The 21,222-nt window shown below is 37.4% G+C and overlaps 1 protein-coding gene across 1 annotated transcript in view; it reads right to left on the bottom strand.

Moving 5' to 3' along the window:
- LOC118843765 (WD repeat containing planar cell polarity effector) overlaps positions 1 to 21,222 on the bottom strand; it is a 397,160-nt gene that overhangs the window by 193,045 nt on the left and 182,893 nt on the right. The window contains exon 11 of the mRNA XM_036751528.1: positions 3,891 to 4,500. Within this exon, the coding sequence (XP_036607423.1) occupies positions 3,891 to 4,500 (610 nt within the window). The remainder of the gene's footprint in view (positions 1 to 3,890; positions 4,501 to 21,222) is intronic.

Raw genomic sequence — 21,222 nt, 5'->3', positions numbered from 1 at the left:
TAGGGTTTTTAGGCCAATACATGACAAAGTGCTAATTTAGGACACCTCAATCACCAGTGAGGGAAGGCAGTGGAATGCCATGGTATGGATCATTGAAATGAGGGTATTCTCTGACCTGCCTAAAAAGAAGGAATGAAGAGGGCTGCACTTGGAATACTGACTTACACATAATAGGTGCTTAATAAATGTTTAATGAATGATTGATTGAATGAGGGGCAGGGAACCAAGAAATAACACTGTGCCAAAATGTAATGGCAGCTGGGAAAGTGAAGTGGCCAGGTCTACAGGTCAGTGATGGTATAGCATTACATACATCCTTGGACTGAACCAGTGAAACCAAGTTTCACCAGGTCACAGGTACTCTAGACCACATAAAGAGGAGGCTGATCAGAGGGTGAGGGGATTCAAATCCAAGCCATATGAGGATCTATTAAAGGAATGTGCAATGTTTAACATGAAGATTAAGAGGGGATAGTATAGCTATCTTCAAGTATGTGACAGGTTGTTAAGTGGAAGGGAAGTCAAGCTTGCTTGGTTTCAAAAGTTAAGATGAAGAGAAATAGATACTAGAAAAAGTTCTTAACTGTTGGTGCTATACAAAGTAGGATGGGTCATCACCCTTGGGGCTGGTGAGGTACCCATCTTTGGAAGTCCTCAAATAAGGGATGGATGTGGCCAAAATTTTGTTAGAAAGTAGTTTCCTAATTCTACCTTGTGTTGGACAAGATGACCTCTGAAGGTCCTTCTGATTTTGAGATACTATGATTCGATGATGAAGATAGTTGTAATTGTTAGGTGAAGATATTCTAAAGGTTTAATGATATCAAAACAATATGCTGCCCTTCATACATGAAGACAATGCTGCTGACTCTTTGTGAATAACATGTATGCTTTTGTTACTTATTTTTTCTTCCAATAACAATGATAGATTTTTACTGAGACTGTCATCACTTGTGCCTCGGCAAATATGAGATGTCTGGTCAGCTTTAAGGGGAGTGAGTGGTCTGTAGCAATGAGCCCAAATTTTCCTCTGTGGTGGAAATAACTGACCCATGGGATTTAAAATCAAAGTTGTTTAATTGCAACCTGGCTCTCCTATCTTAACGACTGAAAAAAATTCCCTTTTAAATTCTGGTCAATCACAGCTAAATTGTAGGCCACACCTTTAATGTCAAATTTTCCAAAGGTTTGCACAATGAACACCTGAAAAAAAAACAACCCAACCTTATAAATATGCCCTGAGTAAAGTGTACATGCAACTACCTGTTTATGTTAGCAATGACTTAATTTATACATGAAAAATCCATATGAATGCCCAGATTTAGAAATAGGTTAGTACAAGAAAAGCACGCATGTTTTTAGCTGCAACTAGAGCAGATGTTAATAAATGTTAGGTCTTTAGTTTTATTTCAGTGTAACTCTTTTGCGGAGAAAAAAAGATTTTAGGTGTTAGATCTGATGTGTTCACTATTCTAAGAAAGAAAAAAAAATGACTAACCACAGCATAGTAGTTATTAACCTTATTTATGCATGAAAACTGGGAAAAGAGAAAGATAACTATCAACGCAGAACTGCATAATTTGACCTTTAAAAGATGCTGCAAGATAGGAACATTTCCCTAGCTGACAAAATTCATAATGATAGGAAAACAAATTTAAAATGATATATTTCAATTGGAGAGGTCACCATCTTCCCATCTGGGAGGCCTGGTTTTTCTTGGATGTTAGGCTTTCAAGAGACCTTCTTGGGAAAAAGAGGTGACAGCCAACTCATTGCCTAATTGATTTAGGAATAGTGCCCAGGGAGATAGTCCAATTAAGGCTACAAGCCGGCAATTAGCAGGAAGGCCTCTAAATCCCTGCACTGAGAGCTTGTTTGCCTTAGTAAGAACATAAATGTGCTAGAGATAGGCAGGGAGAGCTGGGCTTTCTGGAAAGCTGCTGTGAGTAGTCCCACAAGGGAGGACTGAAGAAAAGCTAGGTATACTGGGCAGGGAGTCTTCTGCTTAATAGTTAACTGGGTCATTTAGATGATGTATTTTTTTTATAACAGACAACATGTAAAACATCAAACATCCACTTTAGTGTTGAATGTGGAGATACACAACTGTAAAACCTGCCATTGGTCAAAGTGGGAGCTGGGTTATTTATCTTACCATAAGTGACAATCTACACATTTTTTAACCTTTCAACATTCTTCTTATATGACAACAATATTTTGAGTATATTCAGGTACATTTCTATTATTTGGAAAGACAGTACTCCAATTACAATACAGTAAATCTGTTGGCTAATAGATAATTGTCTTTCAGCTCAAATGAGATGCTATAGGTAAAGCGCTTAGCAAATCTTAAAGTGCTATGTAAATGTTAGTTATTATTATTATTTTATATTAATAAAGTCAGATGAATTCAATTAATTTAATTTCAGGAGGTAAAAATAATTGTCATATTGCCTAAGTCACTGTCTCCTAGGAAATTTTATGTTTTTGGGTGAATTGGCAATGATTTAACAATGAGATAGATTCATAAAACTATTTGTAAAAAGAGGAGCTAAGTTTGTCAGAATTTTAAAATGTGCTTCCTTTCCATTTGCAACTGACCATAACATGTATGGTCATCATGCCATTTGTACATTTGAAAGAGAAGTTAGGAAAGATTTTTTCTCAAGAGAGGAACTAGGTGGTACAGTGGATAGAGTGCTGGGCCTTGGATCAGAAGACCTGAGTTCAAACCTAGACTCAGACACTTACTAGCCATGTGACCCTGGGCAATTCACTTCACCTTCGTTTGCTTCTGTTTCCTCTACCATCAAATGGGAATAATAATATAACACAAATGAGATAATATCTCTAAAGGTGCTTAGCACAACACTGCCACATAGTAAGTGCTACATAATTATTTCTTTCTCTTATGCTTGTCTGTGTCTCTTACTTTGGGTTTTATCATGCATTCCTCAACATTGATTTGACCCTCTGTAGTACTAAATTGGAAGCCAAAAGGCCTGGCTCGGAACATTGACTTGAAAAACTATCATAGATAAATCATCCGATCTTTCTGAGCCTATATCTTCATCTATTTGATGAAAAAAGACTAGATGGTCTCTAAGGTCCCTTCAAGGTCTATGGGAAAGAGTCTTGACTTGGAGTCAGAAGAGACCCAAATTCAAATCCTTTCTAGAACACTAGCAGTCGAACATAAGCAAGTTACTTTTCTCCAAGCCTCAATTTTCTCATCTGCAAAATGGGGATAATTTACCTATCCTATTCTACTTCATGGAGTTTTCACGAGGACCAAGTGAGATGATGTGTTTAAGAGAATGTTTCGTAAGCTTCAAATCACTATGTAAATATTGGCCATTGTTCTTGTTGTTGTTTGAATGTTAAATGATCCAGCAGAAGTTTCCAGTATACTGAGCATTTCTGAGAGGATACGAGAAGAATTACACAGGATGAGAAAATATGGATGATGTACAATCTGTACAAATGGGTGGAAAACTCATATTTATAAGGTCACAGATCTATCAAAATATCAAAGTATTCTCAGCAAGGATTTTTTTTTGGAAATTTATACATTTCATAATTATCTTAAAAAGTCAAGACATTTTTAGTTGGGATGCTTTGTTGAGAACCACATTAATGTCATTTTTGAACATTCAGGAATTCTGATTATGGCAATACACAAATCACTGTAATTATTGTGATAAATGTCTGAAGTTCCTTTTGGGATATTAATGAAATAATCTTGATAATGAAACCACATGTAGAAAGAATAAAGCCTAGACTGATTTGATCAAAAAGTGAATGCATTATGGGAATAGTTTTATGCCCTTAATTCTATCACCAGTAACAGAAACACTTTAATTCACAACTTATCCCTTTCTTTTACTCACCTAGTTTAAACAGAAGTACACCTAGTGGCCCTCTATTAAACCTAAGGAACAGGAGGTCATGAACGTCAATACTGTTTGGAGTCTGAGGGACAAACTGAGGAGCTGTCCATTGCATCTGAATCAGGCTACTGGAGACATCAAAATGTTTACTAAGTTGCAGGGTCTTTCTTGGCGAGCAGTCTTCTGCCAAAAGCTGTACTTTAATAGGAGATAGTGCTATGTCAAAAATCTGCAGATCCCCTTGGGAACTTCCAACCAGGAAGATGGCCCCGCCTGGGTGGCAACTAATGAATGTAGGCAAAATTTCAGCCTGAGCCAACAGAGTCACTCGTCGGTGGGCTTCATAGAGAATGATTGAAGAATCTTCACAGCCTAGAATTAGTTTGTCTTCAGCAACATTCCTGCAGCAGCTGATGGCCTTTGATCGTAGTGGTATTCTGGTGACTGTTACACAGTGGATTTTGTTCCGAACACACTCATAAATGCAGCTGTCAGCCATGGGCTCTTTGCCTACACTGATGGAGTGCTCTACTGTGTGCACCTGATAAGGCTGATTAGTGCTAAAGCTAGCATCAAGTGGATTCCATTCTGTACGGATGAAACTCAGAACCTGTATGAAAAAAGTATATTCAGATAAACATTTATTTTCTTCTTTCATTGCATAATGTGCTGTATATTAACTAGTATGCTAGCATCTTATTAGAAGTCATTCACTTCCCAATTTGAACTCAGCAATACAAAATTTAAACATAAAAATAAAATAGCAGCAGAAATCGAATTTATCATTAAAAATATTGGTTTAAACTTTTTTAGAAGGTTTATGAAAAACATAAAACACAAAGACCTCGACAGATATGTATGTACTAAATGCATGACATAACTAAATAGTCTAAATATGACAATCATTTTAGGCAAAAGAAATAGAAATGGCACCAAAATTTCTAATGCTATTTGTTTGGAGGAAATGTCAATCATCAATCAATAAACAAAGTTATTAAGTATCTACTATGTGCTAGGTACTGGGAATACAGAGTCCAAAAAATATAGCCCCTACTTTCAAGAGGCTTACATTTTGTTGTCTTTCCCCCTCCCCCCGCCCCGCCCCAAGACCTGGCCACACCCCTTTGGGGTTTGGAGGAAAAAGAGTTCCATGGTGGTATGACCCTAGAGAAGACTCATGAGGGAACTGGGTAAAGTCACATAACACATAAGATGGAGGACCACAAAGCATGACGCCCTCAGGAAGATTATCTGCCTTCACTCCTCAGACTCCCTATTGCTCAGGGAGGAAGCTTGCCACCTTGAATGTCAGTGCCCTGGAGCAAAGACTCTACCCTCGTTAGTCATCGATGCTAATCATTATTTGTTTTCAAAGTAAGAAAAAGAATTATAAGCTAAGACCTACTGACTATTGTAGCCTGATGATATTGGTGACACAGGAATTTTTTAAAAAAATATTTTAGTAACAAAAGGAAGAAACTAGTTAGACAGCACAATGGAGGGAAAAGAACACTGGACTCAAAGTTACATGACCCAGGTTGCAGGCTTGGAGTGAATCAGCCATATAACTTGGGAAATTAATTCCTTTTAGTGTCTGTTTCCTTGTTGGGTGGGTGGAGGGACCTTTTTATACCTATTTCATAGTTCAGTATGGATCAAAGAAAATAATGCAAAAGCACTCTGTAAATAACACCTAACACCAATTTAATGTATTAGTATCATCAATACTAATCATCCTCAAAACAAGAACCAAAAATATAACAAAGGAAGAATGTGACAGTAACTCACATTTACATGGCATTTAGAGATTGATAAAGAACTTTTCCTTCAATAACCATGTCAGGTAGGTAGTAAATAATAATTTGTATATGCCCAGCACTTAATATACCTTCCTCCCAATAACCCTGTGATGTAGACAGTGCAAACATTATTATTCCAATTTTTCAGAGGAGGAAGCTGAGACACAGGGAACTAGTGAAGTCACATGGCTAGCTAAATTTGGGATGGATTTGAACTCAGGTTTCCTGAAACGAGATCCAATGCTCTTTCTTTTATACCATACTGCTTCTCAGTAAAAAAAAAAAAAAAAACAACTTCTAAGAATATTGGATATTCTTTACAATCACACACATACATATATGTAAGTACCTATATACATATATACATTATATGTACACATATGTGTATTTATATATACATGTATGTATATATAAATAAATGTCATTGACCAAAACCCGAAGTTAAAAAATAAAAGTAGGCACAAAAATATCTCTATTCTTGAAATGGATGTGTCCCAAAGACAGACATCTTGGTCAGAAACTTCATAATCAGAAGCCAAACTAATATGAAAGGTATGTGGTCATGTGGAAGATGAATTAGACTTGTTCTGCATAGCTTAGGAGTAGCGGATGGGAAGTCACAGGAAGAAGAAAACCATCCTACTAGTAAGTATTATTTAAAAGTGGAATGGCTGTATCAAGTTCCTTGTCATTGGAGGTTTTCTTTCCTATTTTTAAAATGGTGTTGCTTTTCTAAGCTGTAGTATATGATTGTGACTGAATATTATTGTGCTGTAAGTAATGAGAAGCAGAATTGTTTCAGAAAAATCTGGAAAGACTTACATGAATGAAGCGAAGTGAAGTGAGTAGAACCAGGAGAACATTGTACACAGTAATAACAATATTGTACAATGAAGAGCTGTGAATCACTTAGCTATTCTCAGCAATAAAATGATCCAAGACAATCCCAAAGGACTCACAATGAAACACGCTGTTTGTGTCCAGAGAAAGAACTAACACTATCTGAATACAGATTGAAACATTCTATTTCTATTTCTCTCTCTCTCTCTCTCTCTCTCTCTCTCTCTCTCTCTCTCTCTCTCTCTATCCCCCATCCCCTCCCTCTCCCTCTCTCCTTCTCTCTGCTGCTAAGCTTGTTTTGCTTCTGACCATTCCTAGTATCCCCCTCCCTTTTAATCCTCCTGCCTATCCACTCTAATTTCCCTCTTGAGTTTAGTGTTTTTCTTGTATACCACACTATGTATGTATGCCTGTGTGTTCAATTCTTCTTGATCCATTTCAGACAAGATGTTCATCTGATGCTAACTAATCCCTTTCTCCATGTTTGAATATTCTTCTCACTTATCTCAATTATGAAAAAGAGCAAGTCTCATGCCCACCTTCCTCATTTTACTCTTTCTCTTTCCTCCTAAACAAAACCAGTAAATCACCTCGACTTACGTAACTCCCTCAGTACCCTTTGGTGACATTAAGATTCTGAATGGATACTTGTTTCCTTTTCCTTGTTTCCCTAGCTTGCTGCTTAAATGAGTATAATAAAGGTTCTTCTGGACTTTGGTATTTGTATTTCAAAATACCTGCTCTGGTCTTTTAATCAGAATGCTTGGAAGTCTTCTATTCCATTAAAGATCCACTTTTTTCCCCCTTGTAGAATGATACCCAGCTTTACAGGGTGAAAGACTATATCTTTTGTCTTTTAGAATATCTCATTCCAAGATCTACCATGTTTAATAGAAGCTAACTAAAGGTCTTTAGTACTTGAACTCCTTGTTTCTGGTTGCTTGAAGTCTTTTTTCTTTGATGTGAGAGCTCTGGATTTTGCCTGTGACATTCTTGGGATTTTTCCTTTCGGGGATTCTTTCAGGAGGTGATCAATGGTTTTTTCTATCTTTGATTGGCCCTCTGGTTCTTATAGATATGAGTAATTTTCATTTATGATTTCTTGAATATATAGTGTCCTAAGCTTTTTTTTTAATCCTGGTTTTTAGGGAGTCCAGTGATTAATAAATAATCTCTCTTTGACCCATTTTCTAGGTCAGTTGTTTTTTTTTACATCAGATATCATATATTTTCTTTTATTTTTCAATCTTTTTATTTTGTGCTAATATTTCTTGTTCTGTTGTGGAGTCATGATTCAGTCACTCTCTCAGCCCTTCCCCACCCCCCATCTTGAGGTTCAGTGCATCAGATATTCACATGATTTGTTCCACCATTTACTTGCTGATAGCTACCCCATAGTTTCCCAATCTTTGCCACCACAGAAAGAGATCTTATAAATATTTTTGTATAGATGGGTCATTTCCATCTTTTTTATCTTTTGGGGGGTAAAGGCCTAGTAGTATTATGATTGAGTCAAGGGGCATGTAGTAATTTGTTGACCATTTTGGTTATAGTTTCAAATTGCTTTCTAGAAATGCACTATTCCACCAATATTGTATTAATTTGTCTACTTTCCCTTAGTGTGTACAATTGCCATTTTCTTTGTCATTTTTGCCCAGACTATAAGTGTGAGGTAGAATATCACTGTTGTTTTAATTTGCATTTATCTTCTTATTAATGATTTGGATCATTTTTTTATGACTGTTGATTGCTTCATTGGAAAGTTGCTCATTCATCTCCTTTGTCCATCTCACTGGAGACTTAAGAGAAGGTTGGATGACTACTTTTGGGGAACTCTATAGAGGGAATTCTTCTTTCAAGCTGAGTTGGACTTGGGTTCTTCCAACTCTAAGATCTAAGACTCGTTGATTCTAAAATAAATTTTTATATCTGATATATAGAAGATGAATTACTGGCATCTTACACACACTTTCTCTCTGCACACTAGGGCCTGACAAATCTGCTATCACATGTCCCTGTTCAAAAATCTTCAATGACTCCCACCATCTACTAAATAAAATCTAAACTCTTTTGCCTTCCACGGCCTTTCATGACTTAAGACCAAACTATCTTTCCAATCTTATCTCCTTTGCCTCCCCTAAATATACATTATCCTCCAGGCAAATGAGATCACTTGTTGCCCAAACACACTGCTGATTTCCCACCTCCATATATTTGTTCATACTGTTGTCTCTAAAGGAATACCCTTTCTCTCCCTCCCTTGTGAAATCACATGGATCCATTAAAAGGAAGTACAAATACCACTTCTTCTCTGAAGCCTTGCTTGATCCTTAAGCCAAAAGTGATCTTTCTGTTCTCTGAATTTCTATAATGCTTTCTACTTTTTTTGTGAAATTGAGACCCTTCTTGCAGAATAACTATTTGTGTACTACTCTTATCATCCTTAATAGACTACAAATGCCTTCAAGGTACAATCTTGGTAAACCTCACAGGAACTAGCATACTGCCTTCGATATAACAGGCATTCAGTAAATATGTGTTGAATGAAAAAAATTAAATGCTAATGAAAATAATATCTGACTTCCTAAAAAGGAGTTCTATTTCTAGGATATACATCCATCAACAAATGCCTATTAAGTGCTTAATATGTGCCAGGCACTGAAGAAACAACAAGAAATGGGTGAAACAACACCTGCTCCCTGAGTTGACATTCTAATGGGGGCAGGGGCAGATGAGAAGTACAAATAAAGACATACGGTATAAATATAGGCTGAATATGTACAAATAGCTAAATGCAAGATAGTTTGGGAGGGAGGGGCAATAGCGGTTGAGAGAATCATAAAAAGTTTTATGAAGATAACGTATGAGCTGAGAAAAAGGAAGAGAGGCTCTCTGTGAGGCAGAGGGAACGAGGGAATGCATTTTAGTCATGTGAGATGGCCAGTGCAAAGGCACAAAAATGACAAGAAGGAATGTGAGGAACAGCAAGAAGACCAGTTCATCTGGATCATCGTGTTCAGTGAGGCTGGATGACTAGGTTGGGGACAGGCCATGATGGGCTTTAAAAGCTAAACAGAGGATGTTATTTTTTATCCTGGAGGATAAAACTCCTGCTGGAGTTTAACAAGGAGGGGAGAGGCAAGATCAGATGAGAATTTAAGGGAAATTAATTTGGTGACCATGTGTCTCATGGACTAGAGGAAGGGGAGACTTAAGGCCAGCAGACCAATTAAGAGGCTGTTGCAGTAAAGGCAATTCTTAATCAAGGGACTGCTGTGCTATAAACTAAGAGCATGCCTCATACTCATCTCTAGAAAATACCAAAGAAAAGATGATAGCAAAACTATTTTCCAAACTCAAAAACTAATAGACGTTGCCAATTTAATCAATGTTTATGTGAAAGAATATGAGCAAAGAGAAACCTTAAAATTAAATTACTCTCTACTGTATCTTTCAAAGAGATAATGGCAAATCATAAATAAATAACAGTCAGATGGGGGTGTGGGATTCAAGAACAAGAGGAATCAGAATATTATTTCATTATTATATAAATGAGAAAACCTAAAAAAAGGCTAATGACAAACAAAAACACAAGACAACTGAGGTGTCAATTAGTAAGTGCTAATCTTTAGGATATTCGATTAATAATCTAATACTCAAACGTATCTATGATATCATCAATTTGGGAGTTCCCTTTGATGATGCAGAGAGCAACCCATCCATGACTGCCTATCCTAGGCAACTCTTGTTCGTGTTCTCCAAATACTGGAGGCCTATCTTGATTTCTCCCAATACCAGGAAGATAGCAGTAGAACACTCTGGCTGTCCACCTGTCATCTCTCACTCATGCCAGCCCATCTTCTCTTCCAGGCATATGAATCCTTTATGACCATTCTTTTTCAGAGTAGCCCACTGATTATATTTTGTAGCCTTCTCACACTCACCATGCATCTCTCCATTGCTGTTGGTGTGATACTCATTTTTAGTTCTCTAGAATCAGTAGCATTCTAGGCATTGTTGCCATGTAGTAATCAATCAACCACCAATTAGTACTTATTAAGTGCCTGCTATGTGCTAGGAACTATGCAAAGCTATGGGGATACAGCAATTCTGCTTTAAATGTCGGTAAAAGAAGGGCCTTCGCATGGAGAACTTGGAGTGAGTAAACATGCTTTGTATTTCCCCCAAGCAATCCAGCCCACTCTCTTCCTCCTTCTTAAGGTTGAACCAAGCTCACTGTCCATCTGTACTATCTATCCCAAATGAACACACTGTTGAACAAACTACAGTATGTTAAAATGCATGTAGGCATCTGGACAATTAGACGTTCTCTTGGTCTTCTCTGTGTATATGAATGAATGGGCCAAAAACCTTTGAATGCTTCCATCTATTCTGTAGAGATCTTATATTTACCTAGTTATTTTCATCTCCCTGGTTATGAGGCAAACTCACTGAACACAGGGACTGTTTGTTGCCTTTCTTTGTATGCCCAGTGCTTAGCACAGTGCTGGTATACAGTAAGAGTCTTAGAAAAGTTTGTTGACTGATTCCATATTTCTTCCAGGAGACTCTGCAATGTGCTTTAATCAAGACCAATGTCCTCCACCAAGAGGAGTATCTGGAGGACTTCACCATCCATAGGGAACCTCTACTTGACCTGGATCTTATATTCTCTATATGTTTTAGCTCATTGAGAGATGATAAAGGTGTGGACCATTGTTGAAAATTGGTTGCGAAAGCCTGCCTATTCTTTCTGAGTGCCCTTATCTAGGAGGGCTTCAGTCTGTGCACTGATGATTCCCGTAAAGATTTTATATAGATGGGAGGTTAAGTCTGGAGGTCAGTAGTTATTGACATTCTTTCTGTCAACTTTTGCTGTATTAATAAGATCCAAGATTTTCCCCTCACCTTTGTTATCTTTCCTTCCATCTGATACCTCGTATATCAGTCTTTTTTTGATGCCCTCACAATTGTTCTCCTGTGAGCATAAATCTGTCTGTTTCTTTTTCTTCCCCTGTATCTAGTAGGCAGGGAAAAGAGAAATGAACTGGGCAACCCTACCCTCTCTCTATTCAGTTATCATTATGTCATGTGTGCCAAGCAGTGGTCCTATCCACTCTCTGATGACTCATTGAGAAAGTATTTATTAAACACTTACTAGGCACCAAACATAATGCTAAGCACTGGGGAGTCAAAAATAAAAGCATGACAATCCTTCCTCTCAAAGAACTCATGCACTAATTGAGAGAGACAAAACATTTTATAAAAGAGACCAGCTTCAGGAAGGGAGGGAATAAGCATTTATTAAGCACCTACCATGTGCCAGGAACTATGTAAGAGCTTTACAAATATTATCTCATTTGATCCATGGGAAGTAGTATAATCATTATCCCCACTTTACAGATGAGAAAACTGAGGAAAACAGCAGTTAAGTGACTTGCCCAGTATCACACATCCACCAAGCATCTCAGGCTGGATTTAAATTCAGGTCCTTCTGATCCCAGGTCCAGTGCTCCATCCCCTGTGCCACTTCTTCAGGGCTGATGGTAAAGCCCAGAGTAGCAAGGCAGATTTTAATCTCCCCCATTAAAACACAAGTTCCTTGAAAGTAGGGATTACTTTATTTATTGTATTTATGTCCCTAGTGCCTAGCACAGGGTCAGCTACATGGTAAGTGCTTAAAAAATACTGGATGGTTGACGGATCCAAGTAGTATGAGCAGTAATGCAGGACAAGAGGCTTCTAGGGACTTCATCCATCCCCATGGGGTGAGTCTGAGGGGAAGAGTAGGACAGGTGTTCTGGGTTCCTGTAAGGGTGGAGATTGATGGGGAGAGTCAGTGGCTAGTTGGGAGGAGGAAAAGGAGATTGGGGGATGAGGACTCTTGCTCTGACAGGCTCTTTAGTGCCCAGATGAGCTGTGGATGCTCTTTCTTCAATGTAGTTTTTAAAAATCTTTTTTATGTCCTTAGCCCTTGCCAGACTCAGCTCATTTTGAGTTCTAGCACTTGACATTCATTCCATTTTGCTTGCCTTTGCTTTTATCTTCATTACACATTTTTTAAAAAATATAAGTTGCTGTGGTGAGTTCTCTGTGTATTCACATGACTTTTAAGATGACTCCAGTTTTCCCTCCTCATTAGAATGCTTTATTTTCCTTTGGGTCTTCAGAATGTAATCCTTGAGGGCTTACCCCTCCTGGGCTGACTTCTTATGTAGCATTGTAGTCCATGGCATCCTACCTACCTTTCCAATGAACCCTTTCAAGTCTGCTCTCCTGAAATCTAGCATGCAAATCAGATTATGCTCGGCATGTCCTTTCCTATCACTAACGCTAGGCAGAAATTATTTCCCCTCAAGTTCCCACCATTTTCACACTTCTCTCCCACCAAAAAATCCCAGTTCTTTGCTCTTAGCAAGAATCAGATCCAGAATAAAAGTTTCTCTTGTGATTTTTCTCTGTCTTGTGAAGGATGAAATGGTAATTAGGGCAAACTGAAATGTCATTAGCTGAAATGTCTGATTTTGGCAGAAAGACATCAGAGAATGCCAGCATATGTCTGGATAGTTGAAGTCCTCAATCAGCATTATATCATGCCTCTGGGCTAGGCTAGTGACCCTTTTCCCAAGTTGAGAACTGAGGCTGAGGAACTAGGACTGACTTAGAGCACAGTAGATTGATGTCTCCCATTTCCCAGCGATCCAGAGTGGAATGGTGGGTAGATTAAAGCCATGTAAGTTAAATGTACATATGATGTGGTTCTACAACTTATCTTATATTTCTGCATTTGTGAACATGTTTTATTCCCCCAGTGAAATCTAAACTCCGTGAGGTCAAGGACTCTATTTCTATATCATTCCTAATATATAATAGGTGCTTAATGAATACTTTGGATTTTCCCCCCAAAAAAATCTTATTTAAAGTCAAAGAACCTGGGTTTGAATTTTAGCTATGACACTTATTAACTGTGTGAACTTAGACAAGTCATTTAATCTCTATGAGCTTCAATTTCCTCATCTGTTCAGTGAGGATAATACTACTTGCATTCTCTACCTTGTAAGTTTGTTAGAAAAGGACTTTGTACCTTTTAAAGCAGCGTAGGTAAAAAAAAAACTCTATTAATCATTATATTTGAAGGCCAAGCAAAAGAAGTTTGGTCTTTATTTGTTAGGTCAAATGGGACCACACAAAAATTTTTGAAGAAAGGAGTAATATAATCAGATCTATATATTAGGAAGAAGAGGTTGGCAGTGTTGGGAAGGATGACTTGATAGGTGGAAAACAGAATTGCGAAAATCTGTTAGGAGGTGACTGCAAGATGCTAGGAAGCTGGTAATAATGGTGGTGGAATGAATCAAGATGTGGAGATGGATGAGAGAAGTAAGAGATAATATGTAGTTGGGAGTAATAGGACTTGGTATCTAATTAAACACCAAAGGTGAAGGAAAGGCAAAAATCAAAGACAACATCAAAATTTCAAACACAGGAGACTGGACAAATGGTGATGCCATTAAGAGACATAATCACATGAAAATACACAGGTTCTACTGGGAAAATAATAAGGTGCATTTGGGGAACACTGAGTTAAAGTACAGGTAGTAGATATATGCTGTAGTACCTGATTGGCGATTGGAGATTCAGGTCTGGAGCTCAGAAGAGGGCTTAGGTCTAGAGATAGATATTTTTGAGAACCCTCTGCAGAATGGTGATAGCTGAAGTCATGGCAGTGGAGGAGATGACTGATAGTTAATAGAAAGAGACTAAAAGAAGGTCAAGGACAGAACCTTATGGTAGGCCTACCTTAAGAATTGCAAGGAAGATGAAGAACTAGGGAAGGAGGCAGAAAAGAAGACAGAAATGTAGAAGAAAACCCACAAGAATAGTGACTTAGAAGCCAAAGGAAAGGAGGATGTACAAAAAAGTAAGAGGTTGGTAGTAGCAAATGTTGTGGAAAGTTCAAGAATAAAGAACTAAAAAGAATTCCAATAGCCTAAAGGGGAAAAACAAAGTCTGCAAAATTATGTGAATCTCAAGATATTAAAGGTGAAAATTTGTGAAGGCCTCTCCTAAGAAAGAGAACTGATTACATTTTTGGAAAAAGCAATTCTTTTAGACTTTGCCATCTACGGGGCAAATGTCTTTTGGATTTGGATGGTATTCTGGACATCCTCCATGTGGGTGGGAAAAGCCTTTGGCAAATGTACTGTTCCATGTTTTGTGCCTTACTTGGAATTAATATTCAGAGGGTATTGAATAAAGATACCTCTGTTGTTACATCTCTCAAGGGAATGCTACATAGTTTATTACCTAGATTTTGGCCAAGCATTTGATAAAGCCTTTAATGTTATTCTTGTGGAAAAGATAAAGAGATGTGGTCAGAGCTACATTTTTTTATGCCTGGAGCAAACTTCACAAAACCCATTTAGGGGAAGAAACACAAAAAGTGCCTTCAAATATACTTTTAAGACAAAACCAAGTTGAGAGGATCTGGGGCAGAAACAGGGATCTTCAAACCACAAGGGAATATGTGAGAGTGTGTGTATGTGTGTGTGCGTGTGTGCGTGCGTGTGTGTGTGTGTGTGTGTGTGTGTGTGTGTGTGTGTGTAGGAGGGGAACTCACTTGAGGATAGGAAGTATAGGCCATGTTGTAGGTAGTTTATTATTTTAACTAATTATTCAGGCTAACTAGTTGTCTCACTTAGTTATTGCTATAGGAAGGAAGGAAGGAAGGAAGGAAGGAAGGAAGGAAGGAAGGAAGGAAGGAAGAAAGGAAGGAAGGAATGGAAGGAAGGAAGGGAAGGAGGAAGAAGGAAGGATTTATTATGTGCCAGGAACTGTGCCAACCCTGGGAGGGGTTAGAAATTGAAAAAATGAAGGCAGATGGAGGTTAAATGACTTGCCCAGGGTCACACAGCTAGTAAATGTCTGGGGCTGGATCTGAACTCAAGTCTTCCTCACTATAGGCCCAGTACTCTATCCATTGTGCTACTTGGCTGCCTCTGAAAAACAAGAAATGCTATTGGTATCCTAGAGCACAGGCCTATTTATCGCCCTATAGTCTAAAAGACTGTGCAATTAAGTGGATTCTGATCTAGTTAAATGGTCCAAAAATAGTCTTTGGTGGTTCAATATCAACTTGGAAGGAAGCCTCCAGAGGAATGCCTTGAGGAATCTGAGTTTGGCCCTGTGATGTTTAACATTCTTATTAATGACTCGGATAAAGGAACAGATGGCACGCTCAATAAATCTGCAGGTGACACAGAGCTGGGAGGGATGGCTCACACATTGAATAATAGAACTGGGATTAAAAAAGGCCTTGGCAGGCTACAGCTTTGGGTTAAATCTATCAAGGTGAGATTTAATAGGGATAAATATAAAAACTTATACCAGCTTTCAAAAGTTCAACTTCATAAGTAGAAGCTAAGAGAGGTGTGGCTGGAAAACAGTTAGTCTGGAAAACCTCTGGAGGATTTTGTGGATGAGTGAGCCCAGTATGAGTCAATGATGCAATATGGCAATCAATAAAACTAATGTAATTTTAGACTGCATTAAGAGAAATGCGATGTCCAGGAATAAGGTGATTTTCTCTGGATCTGAATGAATATTTTATTATTTTAACACAAGAATAGGATGCATCTTATCTGAAGCATATTTAATGTATCATTCTGCTCCGATGAATCAAAACTTTTGGGTTTTTTTGTATAGTCAGTAAACAAGAAGTACCATGTGACCTCAAATATTCCAAACCTTTCAGTCCAAAGAACTGCATAGGAAAAACGTATAAAGGATGTCATCACAGTAACTGAAAAAGTAGTTGGGAAGGTCATGTATCAAAAGTGAAAAATAGCCAATATACTTCACTGGCATCTCTGTAATGCCAAGAAGTCTGGAGAAAGGACCAGCATGGAAAGTCATGGATGTGGAAGAGCATGTGGTTAAAAGCTACATGGGGTAAGAAGACTTGGTGATGTTATGATCTGTATGATGGAGATAGTGCCCACATGACTGAGATCACAGCATCATCATCAAAATATCCAAGTATCCTCAGACACTTGACCATCAGATTATCAAAATATCGAATCCTCTTAACTGAGAGTAAAGAGGCAATGGGCTATTGTTATAAGGGTATCAGACTTGGAAACAGAATAATTGCATTAGAATCCCTGCTTTGTCACAACCTATCCTTGTGAACATGTGTGAGTCATTTAAACTATCTATGCCTTAGTTTCTTTTTGTTTTTTTTTATCCTGAACTTAAACACCAGTGAAAAACACCACATCAGAGCACAGAAAGAAGACTATTTGAAACCATGAATTTCCATTTCATCTTGATCCTTTTTGGAAAAATTATGTAATAAATTTCACCTTCAAATTGTTGGTTTCAAAATTGTCCTGCTCATCTATGTTTCCTTCTAACTTCCTTTTGCTCTCTTCTCAGTATTTAAAAATTTGTTTTCAATGGCACTCTTTTGGCCTCACTAATACTAACCCACTTTCTCTATCTTATCTCCATTGCCATCTACATCCCCACTTCCAATTAAAATCCCAGAGAAAGAAAAAAAAACCTTATAACCAATAAGCATAACCAAGAACAATGAATCCTCACAGTGGTCATATCCAAAATTGTATGGCATTTTCAGCACCTTGAGTCTGTCACCTTTCTATCATAAAGCGGGTAACATGCATCTAGGTAGTATGGAGACATGGCTGGTCATTTCATTGAGCATTAAGTCTTTCAAGGTTATTTTTCTTTGCAATGTTGTTCTCCTGGGTTTTTTTTCATTTCATATTACCTAGGATTCTCTGAAATATTATTTTTCATAGTTTCTTGTGGCGAATATTTCATTAATTCAAACACCACAATTTGTTCAGTCATTCTCAAGTGTACCCCTCTTATATTCTAGGTCTTTGCTTTTCTTCCCACCCTACCCCCTTCAGGATTAGGAAGTTTGTCTTACTCATGATTATTCCCTCCACCTTGATCGTCCACTTCTAAATCCTTGTTTTCCTACTGAGTTTGATGCATGTGCTCCCAAATTGTGTGTTCAATCTCGTTTTGTCCAATTCAGATAAGAGCAAGGTTCGCCTGATGCCTATCCCTCTTCCTTCCTCCAAGTTTGTTTATTCTTTTCTAGATCACCATATAGCTCTTTCTAACTGCTCAAATAAATTTGTCTTCCAAGCTTTCTATTGCCCCACACTTGAATTTCAAAGTCCCTACTCAGCTATGGGCCCTTCGTTAGAAATACTTGAATATTATCCACTCCATGAAAGATTCATTTTCCCTTCTTTCAGGATTATACTCAGTTCTGCATGGTGAACACACTCTTAGTTATAAGTCTATATTCTCTGTCCCTTGGAACATTGTATTACAAGACCTCTTCTTGTTTATAACAGAAACTTCCAGATCTTTTGTGATCCTGACTGTAGTTCCTTAGTATTTTTGAATATTAATAGTATTTTTTGCTTGGCATGGGAACTCTGAATTTTGGCCATGATATTCCTGGTACATTTCTTTTGGGGTCTTCCTCAGTTGGTGATTGATGGAATCTTTATATCTTTACTTTGTGCTCTGATGCTAATTGGTCTAGATTTCATTTGTGATTTTAAAAAAGATAATGTCCAGGCTTTTATTGTGGTTTTTAGGAAATCCAATGATTCCTAAGTTGTCTTTTCTTGACATGTTTTCCCATATACATACATATATATACATATATAAAAGATAGGTGTGTACATGTGTATATACACATATGCATATATATATATATATCAGATATCTTCTTTTTCCTCTTCTATTATTTTTCAATGTTTTGATTTGGTTCTCATTTTTCTTGCTGTCTCATGGAATTACTGACTCATTGAGCTGGGTGAAGCCTATTCTAGTTTTTAGGGAGTCCATGTGTAAGGTTCACTTCTTTTTCTTCTAACTCATTCATCCTCCTTCCAGTTCTTTCCTCCACAGCCTCCATTCCTGTTTCATTTCTTCTAGATACTCATATAATCCTCATGAAAAGTCTTTTTTCCTTTGAACCACTGCTTCGACTCATTACAACTATTTGTTTCTTAAGTAAGAATCTTTAGATCTATGGTGATTTTTAAAATTCTGATGGTTATTTTGTTTGATTTACTTATCTCTCTAGCTTTAGTCCCTGAATTGGTGCATTGTGCTAGGGTCACCCTATCGGACGGTAGGCCCTGATTGGTTTTGCTCTTGGCCCCTGGGTTCCTGTACTAACCTCCATCCCTTGGGGTTAAGTCCCCCAGGATCTTTGAGATTCCAAGGGCTGGATCTTTATGTCCTCCAGAATAAAAGTTAAGGAACTTGGAGTCCCAGACACCTGGGCTACCTGGATACAAAAGCTGCCACACTGTCCTATTCAACAGTTGTTTCCCAAAGGCTTCAAAGGCTTCTACCCTTTGGCTTTCTGCACCATCCCTCCCCAGGGCTTTCTGACCTCCATGGAACTTTTTCAGGAGGTCCTTCACTCTTGTTGTCTCTCTAGAAGAAGAGCCTTGCAGGCTACAGGTGCCTCTGGCCATTTGCTGGTCTTGAAAAGCTTCGGGCTTATTTGCCTGAGCTGGTACTGGCCGTGCTGGTGGCCCCCTTTCCAATTGCTCCCTAGGCTTCTGGCTGAATTCTGTACAATTCTTAGGTGGAAGAATTCACAGTAGTTTCTCATTAGATTCCATCATCATTATTCTTCCTGATGTGAATTTCAGATTTTTCCTAGAGACATATGTGTGACCCAGGTAATATGTTTCCCATTCAGGTAGCCATCTTGGCCAGAAGTCACTGTCTTAATTTTCATATCTGTAAAATGGGACTCTAACACAATCTACCACATTCTCATGGCTGCTGTGAAGAGTACTTTGTAAATTGTAAATCATTACATAGATATAAGGTACTGATATTAACTAAAATTATAACAAATACTTAAAAATATCATCTAAAAGGGCAGAATTTGGGCATATTTTTATTTTATTCTTATTACTAACTAATGGACTTTTCTAGCTAATCAGAATAAAAGCCAAAAGGTACTCAAACATTAAAATGAAAACTCAAAAATCAGAATACTTAAAGAGAATGAATTTGATCTTTTAATATATATTAAAACTCTCAGCTATAGAACTTTGAGGAGAATTTTCTCCCTTTCCTCTATGTAAACAGATATAAAATAAAATAACACTGACTTGATTATATAGCAAACTTTTAAATGCAAAGGCAAAAATAATTGCAGTCCTTTTTTGCATAGGGAATAATGGATAAGCTTATGTAGTGAATCAAATAAGATTTTTAACAGTGGATTCTAAGCAGAAAATTGGCTTAATGAAGAGATAAAAGAGAAAACAAAAAAAACATAGAAATAAGCTCTCTGTGACTGAATTATCTTTTTCAGAATGAAAAAATGTTTGATTTATTTTTTGGATTTAAGAAAACTGCTACTTTAATTTCACACCATAAACTTCTATAACACATACTTTAATTAGTGGGACCTGTAGTGTACTCAAGGAAAAAATGGTTTTATGTACAAAGGTCACAATGAAGAGAAATAAAAATATATTTTATATTAATTCATTTAAAATAAGAAATTGAGTTCTTAAAAGCAAATTTCTGGTTTATTGTATATTTATAGTTCAAATTGCAGAAATCTTCAGTTTCATCTCTATTCCTCCTAATTTTCTTTGTGATATATCATTATCATATTGGTTCTCTTTTACTTATTGAGCTTAGAAAATAATGTGACAAATAGAATAAATTGCCTCAGTTTGTATCTAGGGTGGATAATTCAATTCCAGATATTTTCTAATTTATTCTAAGTATTGTAATGATTCTAGGATATCTCACCTATAAAAGGTCAACTGTATTTTTTTCACAAGTTTGAGATATCATAGCACACAAGCATTAGCTACTAAGCCTAAGAACTATCTTCAAGGATAAGGAAATATGGTAATAACCTCATACAGAAATAAAACCTGATTATGATTCATATGATATGATTCATAAAAGCAACAAATATAGTAAAAATTAAAATATTACCAAATTAGTAAAGCAAAAGATCTGAAACTTAATTGGTTATTTGTTACAAGGTTCTGTGATTTCACTGCTGTGCCTTCACTAATATAGATCCTGATTGCTCTTCATCTTCTTTGACTGTTTTCATGACTTATTATGGCTGAAACAATTTATTACCTTGTGACTAAGTGATGGATCTCTCCAAGCTGAGCTAGGCTAGCCAACTGATAAATCAACAAACATTTTTAAAGTGCCTACCTGATGCCATGGAGGATACAAAAACAAAAATGAAAATTTCCTGACTGTCAAGGAGTTTACGCTGGGGTGGGAGTGGGGGAGCAGAAGATGACTTTATGTAAATGATTACATGCAAAATGAGTATCAGGTACTTTTTTGAGGGGAACATTGGCAACTAGCAGGGAGATGGTGGGGATGGAAATCAGGAAAGATGTCGAGTGGAACGTGATGCGTGGGCTGAGTTTTGTAGGACACTAGTGATTCTAAGTGGCAGAGATGAGGAGTAAGTGCATTCCAAGAACTGGGGAGAGCCTGTACAAGGCACAGCAATGAGAAATGGAATATTTTATGGTCCTTAGACAATAGACATGGAGTTCTATTTCCTCAATTATGCAAATCATGACCCATCTATGCCTTTATATCGCCTTTCCCTATTTTTCCAA

The sequence above is a fragment of the Trichosurus vulpecula genome, chromosome 3 (assembly GCF_011100635.1).
Source record: "Trichosurus vulpecula isolate mTriVul1 chromosome 3, mTriVul1.pri, whole genome shotgun sequence".
Lineage (NCBI taxonomy): Eukaryota > Metazoa > Chordata > Mammalia > Diprotodontia > Phalangeridae > Trichosurus > Trichosurus vulpecula.
This window is presented reverse-complemented; position numbering and strand designations above follow the sequence as displayed.